The following is a 15981-nucleotide window of genomic DNA, read 5'->3' on the forward strand; positions in this document are numbered from 1 at the left end:
ACTTGATCCCTCGTCTCATTCTCAGTGTCTGTGAAAACGTAAAAAAGACAGACGCACTGGACTGCGGCTCGAGCTTTTGCAAATCGCGCCGATAAAGGTGTTAATGGCACCGGCGCCGTCAGCGATAATGCAACAGCTTCAGAGAATTTAATTCCCCTTGGAAATGAAATTACCGCTTTAGCGATCAAACAAAGAGAAATTTAAGTCCCCTTCTAATCTTACTCTTCAGTTCACTTCTCTCCATTTCCACTCTGCATAATGAACAGTCAGATGTGTGGTGTATTTATTAGATACAGTATAGCACCCATTTTCCCCTGGGGGAGCCAAATGCAATTATCTTCTGTCCAACACGTCGAACCATCAAGCTGCCTATAGCGTGAACATATTACTACAGCATCCTTGGGAGTTAATAATCTTGATTTAAACTTGTAAACACACGTTGATGATGTGATATTGCCAAATTAATCGAATTAGTCTCTATAACAATAAAAGAAAGAGACCTGACAGGCCTTTTGTCACAAAAAATACATATTTATTCTGTGTCTGGGGTAAAGAAACCAAAACAGATTAGGAGAGAAAAAACAAAACAAAAAACTTAACACAGTCCAACGATTCACCACCCTCCACTGACCTCTTGGTATTGTCGTGCAGATTCCAGGTCCAGCTGTCCATCAGGGCTAACGCTCTCAGACAGCAGGTTTTCTGTGTCAGTCAGCCACTGACTGATGTCTTTCAAGTCACAGTGAAACTGCCCCCACTCCTCTACAGCACGGTCGAAACTCCTGCGGCACAAAAAGGAAACGCACATGCATCAAAGCTGAAATCTGGAGATAATCTGTAAAAAGAGGAAGGACACACTGACAATCTGTCCAACTTTCTGCCGTCGCTAAAGACCCTTTCAACACAGCTGAACTCAAAAGTGTGGTGCACAGCAAAGGCTCTATGAAGCACTGGGCTATAAATTATATAAATATAATACATCACCAATAAAACAGTCATATTGTGGATATCACTTTTTTTTCCTTTTTGCCTGTCCCGTTTGGTTCTTTTGCCATCAAAATTGTTGTCTAAAGGCGAGAAAAGATGCCCAACGGATTTATTTTACCAAATTGACCATCCCAGCCTTGCCGTAATGGTCTATTTGATTCACCTTTTATTGTTTATTTTATTCATTTTTTTATTTTAACTTGCTAGATACGGGACAGACTTGAATGAGGAAAAGAAAAGGGAGAAAGGAAGAGGGGGGAAAAAACAGCAGAGAAGAGGGACGGGGATAAAGGGCAAAAAAAAAAAACCCCAACTAAATAAGCAGACAAAAAAAAAACCCATATATCGATCACCTGTTGAGAAAGAAAAAAGAAAACAAGCAGAAGAAAACGAGAGCAATACAATAAACAACATCACGATGATATATGGGTACATAACAGTAAATACTAAATATTAAACATTATTGTGCAGCACGTAATATCGACAGCGCACAGTGTGCTTTGAGGTAGGAGCCAAAAAGGGTGTAGTTTGTCTGTGTGAGCACCCGTGTGTACACCTGTGAGCATGAACGCGCTTGTTTTTAAAAGGTTCCTTCATGTAATGATCTGCTAGAGGGTGTGGGGAGCCACTGCCCCGTCCACCATGACCGAGCTCCAGGCCGAGAGGCCGAGGGCACCCCACCCCCGAAGTGGCCCGAGCGAGCCCCAGGCTCCAGGCCCCGATAAGCAGCCACCAAGGAGTGAGCCGGTGTGTACCTGGGCACCCACCCCCGGACACAAAGAACCACCAACGCACCAATGTCTGAGGGCGTCTGCCACTGGCAGGGGAAGTGGTGGGGGGAGATAGGCCTCCATACCTTAGAGGGGCTGAGATGTCATATTGTGTATATCACTAACATCGATGTTATCTCTATGCCTGTAAATCCTCTCGATTGTGACTCAAACTGTCATTTCCGCTGCCACTTTTATTGAGAACAGTAGCCAAACTGAGTGAAGTGTTTTCAGCTGCATTAATACAATCCAATTCCCATTCCTTTGACTTTATCTCTCATTTTCAATTACGCATCCACTGTTCAAAAAGCATACCTAATCTACTGTATCTGTAGTGAGTAAGAATGTAGTAGTGAGAAAACAGTCTGCATATTTTATCCGTTGTGTTGGTTGGAATCATATCCGCTTGTTAATATGCTACAGTTACGGAAAAATTAATGAATTCATCATGTTCTACCATCGGGAAATGATAAGGGAAAACTGAACAGTTGATCTCTATTAAAAACGCTGCAACAATCAGGAACCTCTGACAACACCGTGAAGATCACAGCACAACCACTGAATAGAAAGAAATAAAGAGCGAGAGGATGATTACTTAAAAAAAAAAAAAAAGAAAACCTCTCACAATGGTGGTCTGCTCAACGGCTATTTCCTTTCAGAGCATCGCTCTGAAAAGAACAAATCTGATCAGAGGGACAAGCTGAGGAAATGAGTTCTGGATGAGTAATTTTACAACATGTACTCTATTCTTTTGATACTTAATGATGCCCAGAGGTTATTGTGATTACAGATGCAGTGCTGCAGAGTTTGTGTGCAATCTCAAAATTAGCTTACTAGTTTACTACAGTGTCTTTGCACACACTGCACTCAGCAAATGTGAAGACTGTTTATGCCCAAGGAACTGTGCTGATGGCACTGAGGGTCATGCACTGTGCATGAGTGTGAATGAGTGAATGACTGTCAGACTGCGTGAATTGGCCCAAGGAATTGTTTTGACATTAACTAAGGTCAGCGTGTACGTGTGTGTGTTCTTTACCATGTGTGCTGGTCTCTCTCTTTATCTGGTCCTGCTGTCTCTCTTGACTAGTGGACAGCTGGCATATATTGTCCCTGCAGCTACTAAACATCTTGACATGCATATTCTTACTCACACAAATACACCACATGTAAAAATAGCAGCTTGTTCACCGTTCTCCTTTTTTGCGTTTAAAAGTTTGATTTAAACCCTTAAAGCTAGATAATGAATATAAATACACCTTTATCTGTTATATTATAGGAAGCTGGTGCACGCACCCTTTCCTCTGGTTGTACATGCGGTTGAGGCGGTCCCACTCGGCATTGAGCTGTGTCAGGGCGTCTGCCATTTGCGCCACCTCAGCAGGCGAAGCGTCCCGGATGGCGTCAGGCTGGCGCTCGTGGATCCCTGTGACCTGCTCGCTCAGACGGTCCAGATTGTCTTTGATATTCTATGACATGAAAACGGAATAATAAAAGAAGAGGAAGTTCATGCAGCAGGCAGATTGCAGAACTGCAAATGTGGTCGCTGGTTATCTGACACCAATTAACGTCAACAATTCCACCCCCAGTCTTATGAAGCTTAAGGGTTCAGTGGTGATGGGCAGTCTACAAGATCCTCAGTGAATTACATATTTATTTATTTTTAATAGACAGAACAGCCAGTGTGACTTTTTAAGAAGTCTGAATGAATTATTTTTCAAGCTTTTTCAGCTTTCTTCAACAGATCAACCATGATGGAACACACCAAACCACCAGAAAACGTATTTCAAAATAAAACCCTTGATGAACCTCTAATTTAAACTGTTACTGTTGCAAAATAATTTTTACTTGGGGGGGGGGGGGGGGGGGGGGGGAGTCTTGTGTCTCTCTATTCTTTAATTTGGTTAAACTTTTTCAAGACTGCCCCACAAAACCAAACCACATTTAAAAAAAAAAAAAAAAAAAAAAAAACATAACCAGAACTTTCTCCACGATTTCTACAGTAGAAAGACTCATTTCAATGGCTGGGTATGGCTCACTTTCAGTGTGTCTTCCTGGCTGGAAAAGTCTTCATAAAGGCCCCCGCTGAGCTCAGAGGAGTTCAGCAGCAACTCGTTGTCAGCCATGGCGAGAAGAACTTTATTGATGTCTAAAAGGTAGTCAGATGGAGTCAGTGAAGGAGCACTGCTACGCCCCACTGCAGACATCTCCTACAAGACAGATGAGAAGAATTAACTGGCACACTAGGTATTTGAAGTACTTATTCGTTGTTACAGCAACCAAATTAAATGAACCACAAAAAGAAAGGTGGATGAATAATAACACTATTTAAGGATAAATGTGTATAATAACCAAAAAGACAAAATACAGTGTAAATTTAAAAAAAAATATTGATATTACAAAAGAAAATAGGAAGCTAAGAAGGCCTTCGGCTACACTGAGTGCTGATATTATAATAGTACAGATCTAAATGAGAGCAAATCAGAAACAACTACACTTAATGTAACCAGAGGGGCAAAAAACACTAAAAGATGAGAATAAAACTCTAATGCAGAACACAAATCCACTGAAAAACTACAGCACTCTCTGACAAAGAGGAAAAGCAGTGTAAATGTGATGCCAGCTGACACACCCATTCCCTGCTTTTAGCCCTCTACTGGATGATCATCAGTTCACAGAGGGGATGCAGCATCCTCTACATGATGGTTGGCAGTTTAAGCTGAATTATTCTCTTAGAGCTATCCTTCCTATTCACTTTGCTGGTCTCACTGGTTCTGATGCTGCTACCTCAACTGACTTTAAGTGAAGAATGTTAAACTTGACCCGTAAATGAGCTGCATTATCATGAGGCACACACATTAAAAGACCTGAAGAAGTAGAGCATGCTATGCCCTCCCTATAGTTTCTCATCAAGGACTCCAAAGTATTTATTCCTCCCCTTTCTTAGATGTGTGTGCTTGCATTCGTCTCTCACCTCAGCTGTAAACTCAGCTGTCTCCTCTCTGAAGGTGTGAGAAGACGACGTTTGCACGGAGACTTCGGCTCGCCTGATTTGCAGCACCTTAAGCTCCTGAGACAAGCAGACACAAACACACACTTTCAGTGTACTGCATCAGCACACAGCAGAAAACACAATATAAGAATATCCCGTGTTTTTCTAGGAGAGGAAAAAGAAAAACTCTACAGAGGACACATGATATGCATCTCACCCTGTGAGCAGAGTATTGACTTTGCAGCCGGAGCAACAGAAGTCTCAGCTCCTCCCTCTGGCCCTCGTCTGAAGTTTGCTGCAGCAGTTCTTCTCCTCTTCTCAGCAAGTCCTCCACACTGGCTTTTTCCTCATCCATCTGTCACAGAGAGACACAGGGCAAAAGGGCAAACTGAGCATTCAAGAGTCTGCCATTCAAAAGTTATGTGAATAGTTATTCCGCCCCCCCAAACAGTCCTCGATGGATCTCAAATCAAGCATCTTCTATTCAATAAACATGAAGAAAACATTTATACCACCATCTGACATAAACTCTACCTCTTTAGAAGCCTGAGCAACTTGTTGCCTGTTTAGCTAAGTATACACCACTCAGGAAATACTGTTTAAAACACAGCAAGAACTCCCTGGCACAGTGACCTTGCTTGTGATTGGTCTTTTTTTCATCAGTCAGTTTGTTTAACATCATAAACTGTGATAAGTCAGACTGAATTCCAGGACTATTAAGCCAATCAAACCTCATCTTATCAAGTGACAGCTTTACATTACACAATCTGCAGCCTGGCATATTCAGAACATTTCATTGAAATTTCAGAATAACCTGGGTGAGTACTCTTTGTGTGCTCCAATTCCTCCTGAAAACTGATAGACATGGTAAACCTTTGACCAGGCAATAGACTGAGTCTTCTTTCCTCTGTACAGTAGTTGAAGCTACTTTTCTATTACCATTACTATCACAATCAGTACTGCTACTTTTAAATAAATGGACCTTATTTAATAATATTAAAAAAAAGTCTAACTGAAAGGTAATTCTCTGTACCTTATCATCATCCAAAGTGTTTACTGGGTCATGCTGATGCTGCTGCAGAGCCTTCAGTGTGTCCTGGAGCTCTGCCTGAAGGTTCTTCACTTCACCTGGGACTGCAGCCTGGTCAGGGTGACTCTGACTCCGACTTTCAACTTGCATCTCCTGACTGTGAATGACCTGATTAGAAGGAAATGGGGGAAAAAAACAAAACAACAAACCTCAGGCAACACAGTCAGAGCTGCTCATGTCAATCTAATTATCTGACCACTTTCTTAAAGAGAGTTCAGCTGTGCTGCAATTCATAGACACACACAGAATAGCACACAGCATTTGTAACTTACATGAAATTAATTATAAGCCTATTGCCTGTGATATTATATCTCCTGGTAAGATACGGTGTGTTTCACCGTTGCATTTAATACCAAGGATAGATTCCTTACCTGCTGGTTCACCTCAGCACTGCCTGACTCCAGACTCGTCAACATCTGTGTTGCCAAAAGAAAAGAAAGACTGGCTGAACAGACTGCATCAAGGCACTAATTAATCTCTCTTTTGTTCTGTTTTTAATACCTTGGCTGTTTTTATGTGCTGGGAGACTTTGTCAAAGTTGCAGTTAAGCTCAGCCAGTTTGGGCTCCACCACATCTCGACATGCGGGCCCCCTGCTGGTCATCAGGATGACAGCTTGATCCCTGACGTTGTCCACGCGCAAACCGATATCCTCCAGCTCCTCCAGCATGCTCTACGGACAGACCGCAGAGTAGCTGGTCATTGAATTATCAGTTTGTGCCATCAGTCATCCTCCCTCAGACCGGCCGGCAGTGTAGCCTTGGGTCAGATTAAAGAGCTCGGGACATCATGTACTGATCAAGGTTAGGAGGCCTTAAGCTCAGCTGATATTTAGTGGGGACCTTCACTCTTCTTGGCAAAAGGAGAGGGAGAGTTAAGAAATTAATGCAGCTGTATGATAAATTATGACACCAACGTAAAAGAACTGCCTTCTCTTTTTTCTTTCCAATTTTATTCCTCGATGCCACCCAATCCAATCTCTCTCAGCCCTGCCTTCTCTCTCTTTTTAGTCCATTTAGTGATGACTTATAAAAGAAATACCCTATTAAACAGCAGAAAAATATATATGATTTGGAGTTATCCATTTGTAACCAAGCACAGAGGTTTCACCTGCAAGTGCAAACTCAACCAATCCGTTTGTTTAAAAAAAAACATTGAAAACTCTGATCTGACCTTCTTTGCTTGTTAGCGCACGCCATCCTAGCATTTATAGACACAACAGACACAATAAAGGATTCTTCAGCTGGACTCTAAACAAACAAAGATTAAAGATGGTGCTATCATTCACTTTATCTGCTTTAGATAAACGTGTTCCGAGGTCTCTGCTGCTGTTTTGCTGCTCTTTATTTTGTGCATATCTCTTTGTCCAGCAGGCACTCGTAAAATGGAGATGGACAGATGAGAGATGATAATCATTTTCTAGAGCCTTAAAAGTATTTTACAACGCTACCTACAGATGAATAGACACTGCAAATACTAAAGAAATTGCTGATTTTAGGAGGCAACAATCCACCCACTTTCATTAATTGAGAACCGATGCAGTGCGCAACCTCATATATGTAACTTGGGGTTGTAGCTCACTACAGAGTGAAATGAGACTCCTGGACTGAGTGTCTGAGCACAGAGGCACAACAAAGAAAACACTTTTATCCTTGACTGCAGACAAAATGTTCCTGTGCTCTTATTGAAATTGTTCTGAGTTTTTGGATCTGAGTTTTTGGATCATTTGTTGGTTTGGAAACACTTCTGAGGCCCAGAGAAAGTGTGTTAGAAAGATAGCAACACCAGACAGCAAACTGTTGGAGAGTACAGAAGCGAATAAGGAGCGAGGCAAGTGATGAGAGGCATCCTGTTACGTTCACTGAGCTTTTGGCCTTTTTCTGAAAGAAAGCTGCTCTGTCGCTCCCTTTCAGTTCCAGCTCTCCCACACCTGACTGCAAAAGCTGAACAGCATTCAACTTTTGTGTGGAACTTCATTTGCAGCTCCTGCAGCTCCAATTTTGGCCACTCGGCTCAGAAGTGTGTGGCCACCGGTTTGTTTAGTGATATTGGAAGAAAAAGTGGCAATCTTGAGGGATCCAAATGATCTGGTATTTTGATGCAGTGTTGTATTTGTTAATGGAACCTTTGTAGGGGTCTTCTGCCGATATTTTGGCCTTAGAGACCCTGACCCTGACTTTTTATTTTGAATGGTGTAGCCCAGGGGTCGGCAACCTTTCTGATGATGAGTGCCATCTAAAATTTCCTCACAAGTCAATGTGCCATACCAACCATTGCAATAGCAATAAATGTAATAACGCTCTATATCAACAGTTGCACACTATATAGAACAACTTTATAGAACTATATTTGTTCGCACATGTTGGCATAGTACAGTATTGTATTTGTGTGTATTTCCATGGTGCTGATGCTGCGCTGAGCGGACGGCTCCTGAAGCATTTGAAGTGTTGGAATGCGGAAATTTCATTGCTTGAAAAAAACACTGCCAGCTAGAAACGTCCCTCTCACCGGTAGGCCAAGTGATTTTTAGTCAATTACAAGTTGAATCTGGTAATTGGGGTTGTTAGCTAACATACCATCATTAAGAAGCAGCACAACTAATGTGTCTATGCGAGCTAATTTGCAATGTGCATCAGTGGCCCAGCCATTTATTTTTAATGCACCTTCTCAGAATCTTATTCACTGGGAGCTTTCTCAAAAACTCAGGTTTTAGAATCACTCAGGCCTGTCCTGCTTTACCTGTCACACTAATAACCTGCGCTGCCTTACCTTTATTACTTTTTCTCTTTCTGCTGGAGCCAGCCGTTCAGCCTCATCCAGGTGGATCTGGGTCTGGTAGAGCCAGGTGCTGATGTGAGCCAAGTTTTCATCCAAAATTTCCACCTCATTCTGGTGACTCTACACAACCCAAAAACAACCCCCCAAAAATGAATATTTAGGCAATTAAAAGTTCTACGTATTTACCATTTTGTACTTTATCATAGACTTGCTGCAGTGCACCAAAGAGGTGTATTGAAGTCTTTGTTTTGGTTTTGACATTTATTTATTTGCTGCAGTCAGTAGAGTAAAAGAGCACAAAAAGAGCATGTTTCATTTGAGCTGTGAATCCTTAATAAATATCATTTTGTAATGCACTTTGCACTGAGCAGAATATGCAACTTTTAAATACATTTCTTAGAATTTCTAAACTCACCATGTCTAACTAAATAATCCTGTTCTACTGATATGCATTATAAAGTATGCATATGCAGTAATAGCTGACATGGATAATTGCCTTTACCTTAAATATATCTACTCAAGAGTAGCCTTTATGCATTTGCAAATTATGAAAAGAAATGAAATGAAATTTAAGCAGCTGGAAGGCTCGACTTCATTAAGAAACCAAAATATGACACCTTTAGTCTTTTTATATGCAGTATTAGGACTCACAAGAACAGTGCTGAGCCAGTCCTCAGTCAAAGTGTGAACACGTTCCCAGGCTTCATTAAGACCACAGAGTTTGTCCTCCAGCTGAGCGTCACTTCCCTCCACCAGAGTCTGCAAACCAGCGCCGATCTCCGTCAGGCCAGATAGCTCCGCCTTCCGACGCTCCGACTCCTTCAGCAGACCCTGGTTAAGCACATCCAGTTCAAAATATTCAACAAGATCATGTTATGACCACCATGTTTCTATAATTCAGCACCACCTCAGCTACCTGTCTTAATATTATCACAGAGGCACATGTAAACACTGACACACTGCTATATAAAAGAAAAAATAATGCTGATGTTACTAAAACAACAACCTGCCTTCACCAAGATATGAAGAACATTTTCACTGCATAAATGTTTCAAAACAAGCACAGCTGAAAAACAACAAAAACACTTTCTACACCCTACTGTACTAAAGCACTTTTAATGACTTTATGTAAACTAGTGAACTATTATTAATTCATAGCATTTCAGTTTTAATGTCATTTCTGGGTATTTTTGGATAAACGGGGTCATTTTTTTTTCCTGGTTCTGTGTATGTAATCATAAATCTTTCAGTCCTTTTTACCGAAGTGGGATCAGAGAAGAGGAGAAGAGCTCATCAATTATATACGAAGCCACACATAATTCACACGGATCATAATGTTGATTACCATATTAGAAAGAGAATCAGATTCATGTGTTTAGGGGCAAGAAACTGTCCCTCTGTGCCATCTACTGGCAAGAAACAGACTCACCTCTATTGTTTTCAAAGGTTTTGTTTTCACTAACACTTGCACAGCACACTTTTTTCTTAATAAATGTCTGTTTAAAAAAACAAAAACAAAAAAGCTTTCCACATACTGATACAGCTACTCACATTAGCCCATGCAATCTCAGCGTCGATGTCAGCTGGCATGTCTCCGCAGCCATTTTTCTGCTGGAGCTCGGCCTCATTTGTGTTCAGCCAGTCCTGCAGGACAGCACTTTCCTTCTGGAACTTTTGGGATAGAGACAAAGCTTTTTCCAGGTCCTGTTTGCCCTCTGTTACCTGTAAGGACAATTAATACAATGGCATCTTTAAAAAGGGCTCAGAGCTATGACAGAAGTACTCAATGTTAAAAGCTAGATTTTGTGGAAGTGGAAGTGTTAATTCGTCCAGAATGAGGTACCTGCGCCCCGAGTTCATTGTAGAGCAATTTAAGAGCAGTAAGCTGCTCGTCCATGGCCTTGGGGTTCTCCGTCTGCTGTTTCTGCACAATCTGGCGGCCTGTTTTTATCACCGTCTCCACCTCCAGCTTCACCTCACTAAGCAACTTGTACAATTTCTATCCAATAAAAAGACATGAAATAAGTAGCTGTGTGGATTGACTGGAGAGAAAAAAAAGAAAAGAGAAGAAAAGGTCTGTTTCTTACCAGACAACCAGCAAGATGAGACTGAATTTTTTCCGGTTCCACATCTTTAACATCCAGGATGTGAAGCTCAGCTTTAGCACCATCCAGGACCCTCTTACAGTCCAGCATGCGCTGCTCAAAGTTAGCAGGCTTCTGGAAAAGCTGATATTTTGTGGAGATCTCCCTCAGTTTCCTCTGCAGAGCGCAATTCAGAAGGCAAACAAAGTCAAAGATCGCCAAAAAAATAGCCAATGTTTACCCAGCAAAATGTTAAAGAAAGTATGAAACTTTTAATAAAATTTAAATGCATCTTCAGGATTACAGAAACCTTTATACAAGTAAAAAAAGGAAGAGAAGAAATCTACTATGTCTTATTGGTAATATTAGCCCAACACTTAGTAAAGAAAATGTATCAAAAAGGTAAAGGTATTAAAGCTATATGATAAGTGGTGGTGGCATGACAACTCCTGACATTGTCCAGCAGGGGTCAGTGTTACCTGTAGGTGATCCAGCATTGTCCCACCACGGCCAGCTTTGGCATCAGCGGTGTTAGGAGGCAAGTTGGCCACATTTCTTCTCCTCATCTCTTCCACTGTCACCTCGTGAGCTGCGATCTCTGCTCCAATAGTCTAACGGAAAAAGGTTTTATTTTTATACACACGGAACATTCAAGTATGCATTATTATGGTGGTTTTATGTTTAAGAAGACAATTTGAAGTTCAAGCATATTTCATTGCATATGCAGTTTATTAATGTTAGATGAAGGGCCTTTACGCGCCGAGGCTTCTCTGAGTGTCAGATCTCATTAGGTGAGTCTTACCAACACAGAAGTGTTTTATGTTCACGTGCGCTGTACCTGTGCTTCCTGTGGAAGCTGGAAGGCGTCTATGCGATCAGTGAGGTAGGAGGTGAGCGTGTGGTCCAGCTGGCTCAGAGACTCCTGCAGCGCTTGGAGCGCCTGTTCGTTTTCTTTCAGGGTCTGCAGCTGCTGCTCGAGGCTGATCTGCCGGTTCACTGCCTGGATGAGGACACAGACACCGAGACACATTTGAATCTGTTATAATCACAGATTTTAGTGTAGACAGACATATTTATTCTTATCATGCATGTGCAAATGGCTAAGAAAGAGACTGAAAATAATAGCTAATATACACAGGGTTACACTCGCTGTAAGCATCTTAATTATTTCTACTTTTAGCTGCACTCAATTACATTTGACAATACATTGAGGCATATTTCTACATGTAGCATAGCTGATACAGTAAAGGAGCACTCCATAAATATCGTATGAAATGTCAATGCATGAACTCTGTACAGATATGGACATGTTCTAGTTTGCAATAGACAGCATCAGATATAAATTCCCCGAAAAGAATAAGCACAGATTATCCATTGAAAAAGGAACTGAGATGTAATTTGCAACATTCCTGTTTATGCAGGAACAAATGTAGAACATGCACACACACACAGACAGAGACAAGGTCCTGACCTGGTGGTTCAGTTGCTCGTAGCGGGAATTAAAGGCCTCTAGTTTTTCACTAATGAGCTCATCAAGTATGCCCCCGTCTATCAGCGTCTGACCCAGCTCTCTGATTTGTGTCCGGTTGTCCCCAGGGTGGCGGACCACGCCCTCCAAAGACTGGTGGTGACAAAAGAGATGGAGAGAAGCATAAATACATCCGCAAAGAATCAGGAAAAAATTAATAAATAAGAATCAAGCAAAAAGGGGAGGAAAGCAATTCCTTTGAGGATGCTGAAACAATGATGAAGCTTTACAGTTCCAAAAATGTGCAACAGAAACTTGCAAAGGATGAATGAATTAAAAAGAAAAAGAAGAGCAGAGCTAACCTTGTAACCAAACGATCAAAAAGCGCAAAACATCAGGGTGAAAAATGAATTCCGGTACATAAGCGTATGTGTGGATGAAAGAGAGAGAAACAACACAAAACAAAAAAAAAGCTGAGCAAACAGATGCAGTCCAGATGCAGAATTTCGCTGGGCTGGGTGTGTCAGACAGCAGCAAACCAAAACAAAGATGATAACTGAATGAGAAATGAGAGACGAGTGAGAGAGCGAGCTTGAATAGTGACGGCACCGGTTTGGACCCAACAGTCACTGCTTATGTGGGGTCATTAAATTTGCTTTTCCTTCCCTGGAGGTAACAGACACAGAAAAAGACAGCCCCCCACCAGAGGGGTGGGTCTGATTAGGAAACTGAGAGGCCGGGAACGAGTGCCGGGTGATGAAACAGGATTTAAAAGAGTGTAGAGGAAGAGAGAAAGAGAAGGACTTGTTGGAGGAGAAAAGAAAAGTCAAAAAAATATATTATAAGGACATAGGCTAGAGCGGGGAAACATTGTCTTCAAGGGTCTTCAACTTCCTTCATCACTATGCGATGTTACAGAAGCAGCACTGTGATTAAAGTGACTCTGACAGTCATGCCGCAGGCGGTCTACAGATATAGCAGCAGATCAAGGCAAAGCAGAAGAAATTTGGAAGACAAATCAAAGACAAATGAGGTTATTAACATCCAGTTCAACGTGTAATGGAAGCATTAGTTTGTTAAATGTTGCCACTTTATGCATACAGAACCAGAAGTGATCAGAACTTTATATACAGTCATCACAGGCATGAATATCATGCTAATTTGAGGCTTTTAAATGATTTATTTGAACTGTTCTTTTTCCGGGGTGGAATGATTGTACAGCTTACATCTTTAATGATGTTAAAAACAAGTATCCAAAGCACAAGTTTGAATATAGTTTGGATTTTCTACACAGCCTCAAATATATGCATACAGTCATTGACCACAATGACAAGATTTGGCACATTTGGAAGAGTAAAGAGTAACTTCTGACCCCAACTCTGTTTATTTGTGAGGTTATGTTGTTGTATCTCAGATAAAAAGATAAAATCTAAAATCCATTCACAGATTCATGTCTTCTCTGTTTATATATTAAAGATGTAACTAATTATATCAGATTTCTTACACGCTTGCTCCTGACACATGCCTTCAGCTGTCGAAAAGGCTTGTGTGTACTTTAAAACTGTTTCCACATTTGCTTTTGACATCAACATGTTTCCTAAAATTATGTAGTTGGATGTATAATATTAAGATTTCCCACTTTGAGATGAGGAATGGTGCATTGTTTTCCTTTTATGTCAACCGCCCCTTAGATGATGAGGATATTAGGACAGGCTTGCCGGTTTAAAAGATGGTTTAAGAGAAAAATGAGACAGAAATTGGAATGTGGCACTGAATTACATTGAATTTGATTACAGGTGTGCGTTTTTACCTCCAAGGCTTCATTAACGGCCTCGGTGCTCTCTGGCAGGTTTTCAGTAGCTTGGAGCTTCTCCTCCAGAGTGCTGAGCCAGCTCTGCTCCATGTCCAGGTATTGAAGCAGCTCCATCCAACAGGACCAAACCTCCTACAGAGCAACACAAAAACTATTAAAAGGGAAATTCTTGATGTTACTATGAGGTGACCACACTCATGAGCATGCCCCTTTTCAGGCGCTTAAAGAACAAAATAAAACATTTTAATGTTTATTTTCTTCTTTATAGCAAGACTAAACAGCCAAATTCTACGGACAAAGAGGAGGTTGTGACAAACAGGCTGCAGGCAAAAAGCATACACAAGCATAAACACAGCTTTCTGACGTGCCTGACCTTTAGTCTGCAGTGTTTAATCAAAAAAGGAGCCCTTAAGTAGGACTTTACACTTACAGATTAGCTCTGAAAACAAGAATCACCATTTTCCCTTCAAGCTTCTCTTGGTCTTTGCACGAAAATTAACAAACGAGGGCCCAAGAAATGACACATTGCATAACCCGACATGTCATTCCTCTACTGAACTACGGGACTTCTGAGCTGATGGACAAAATCGTGCCACTCAAGCAGAAAACAATGAATTAACTTCATGTTAATGTGTCACAGGAGCTTTTACTTAAGCTTCAAGGTAATTTAAATGCAACACAATAGGGGAAAATGACACTTTTTATAATTTACTTAGTTAAGTGCAGGTTTCCAGCAATAAAAGCTCATAATAATGAGATTAATCAATATATTATTGTATATTATGTGAGTAGAGCTCATTTATTGCATTTTTATTCACCAACAACAGAAAATACATTAATAAATTGATTACATTACCTCCAGGGTGTGACACTTGCTCTTGAGGCGGTCACAGAGCTTGTGGTAGTTGGCCAGTACCCCCTCTAGCTCTGAGGTCAGTTCTTGCCTGCTGCCTCCACCTGTGGGTGATGTTCGGGACACCAGCAAGTTGATGCTGTCTTTCAGGATCTTCACTTTCACCTCTTTCTGTACCACATCCTCTTTAGCCCGCTGCGAGAGCCGAGGCACCCAAGATGAGAGAGAGCAAGAGTTAGATTCAAACACAAAGAATTACTCAACACCGCTTTCTTTGACCGCCCTTCCAGTCCAACCTTCATCTCTTCCAGTGATGCCTCCAACTCCTCTGGACTTTTGTATTCAAAATCCCTCATGAGAAACTCCTCGTCAACTTGGGCCATCCACTCCTGCATCTCTGCCAGGTCTTTCCTCAAATTCACATGCTTCTCCTGACTCTCTGCCACGCGCTCCTGATGGCTCAGCAACTGGAAGGAAATGCATTTTATCAGGTTTGTAACGAGCTGGCATCACATTTTTAGAATTTTAGAAATTCTAATATTGCTTAAAAATCACATTTTAATTGATCTTTTAATGGTTTACATTCATGATTATGCAATGATATATACAGTACAGCATATTAGTGAAATGAAGTGGACTTCATCTTCCTGTAAAGTACTTGTGATGTACAAAACAAAAGGTACAGGACACAGGTGAGACCACATGTTATGAAACCTTAACATTAAAACATTAAGGTTAGTTGTGCATGCATAATTTGTTATTGTAATTTATAATGTAAAATTAGTGTTTTAACTTATTTAGCCTCTGTGTACTACTGATATGTGATTGTAACTTTATTATACGAATAGTTTGTGTGAAGACTGCAAACAAAAGGCCCAAAACTAACAGTTAGCTGTGTTCAAGGTAATGATGCACTTTCCATGTCTCTGTTATCAGACAGGTGCCTACACGACTGAGAAAACAAGCTCCCTACAGCTGAGCAGAGTTTGTATCCACACAAAGAGCATAAAGGAGCTGTTATTCTTCTGTTCTGTGCTGCTATGAAGACTGTTCGTACTGTGCTGATCTGCTGGTTTGGTTTCAGCGTTCAGTTTATTTTTCCATGACATAAATCAGCCACTAAATAAATTATAAGCAATAAAACAAACTC

General features: G+C 41.1%; 1 protein-coding gene across 3 annotated transcripts in view; it reads right to left on the reverse strand.

Moving 5' to 3' along the window:
* utrn (utrophin) overlaps positions 1 to 15981 on the reverse strand; it is a 190584-nt gene that overhangs the window by 132480 nt on the left and 42123 nt on the right. For all 3 annotated transcript variants that reach the window (XM_087851852.1, XM_087851850.1, XM_087851851.1), the window contains 19 exons: positions 15128 to 15298; positions 14835 to 15026; positions 13976 to 14110; positions 12169 to 12318; positions 11536 to 11697; positions 11177 to 11308; positions 10701 to 10874; positions 10457 to 10612; positions 10165 to 10335; positions 9265 to 9444; positions 8605 to 8733; positions 6338 to 6508; positions 6208 to 6252; positions 5780 to 5944; positions 4964 to 5101; positions 4729 to 4824; positions 3794 to 3964; positions 3051 to 3223; positions 632 to 782 (listed from right to left, as the gene is read on the reverse strand). In XM_087851852.1, coding sequence (XP_087707978.1) covers positions 632 to 782; positions 3051 to 3223; positions 3794 to 3964; positions 4729 to 4824; positions 4964 to 5101; positions 5780 to 5944; positions 6208 to 6252; positions 6338 to 6508; positions 8605 to 8733; positions 9265 to 9444; positions 10165 to 10335; positions 10457 to 10612; positions 10701 to 10874; positions 11177 to 11308; positions 11536 to 11697; positions 12169 to 12318; positions 13976 to 14110; positions 14835 to 15026; positions 15128 to 15298 — 2862 coding nt within the window. The remainder of the gene's footprint in view (positions 1 to 631; positions 783 to 3050; positions 3224 to 3793; positions 3965 to 4728; positions 4825 to 4963; positions 5102 to 5779; positions 5945 to 6207; positions 6253 to 6337; positions 6509 to 8604; positions 8734 to 9264; positions 9445 to 10164; positions 10336 to 10456; positions 10613 to 10700; positions 10875 to 11176; positions 11309 to 11535; positions 11698 to 12168; positions 12319 to 13975; positions 14111 to 14834; positions 15027 to 15127; positions 15299 to 15981) is intronic.

This window comes from Neolamprologus brichardi, chromosome 15, assembly GCF_056152115.1.
Source record: "Neolamprologus brichardi isolate AB-2024 chromosome 15, ASM5615211v1, whole genome shotgun sequence".
NCBI classification, from domain to species: Eukaryota; Metazoa; Chordata; class Actinopteri; order Cichliformes; family Cichlidae; genus Neolamprologus; species Neolamprologus brichardi.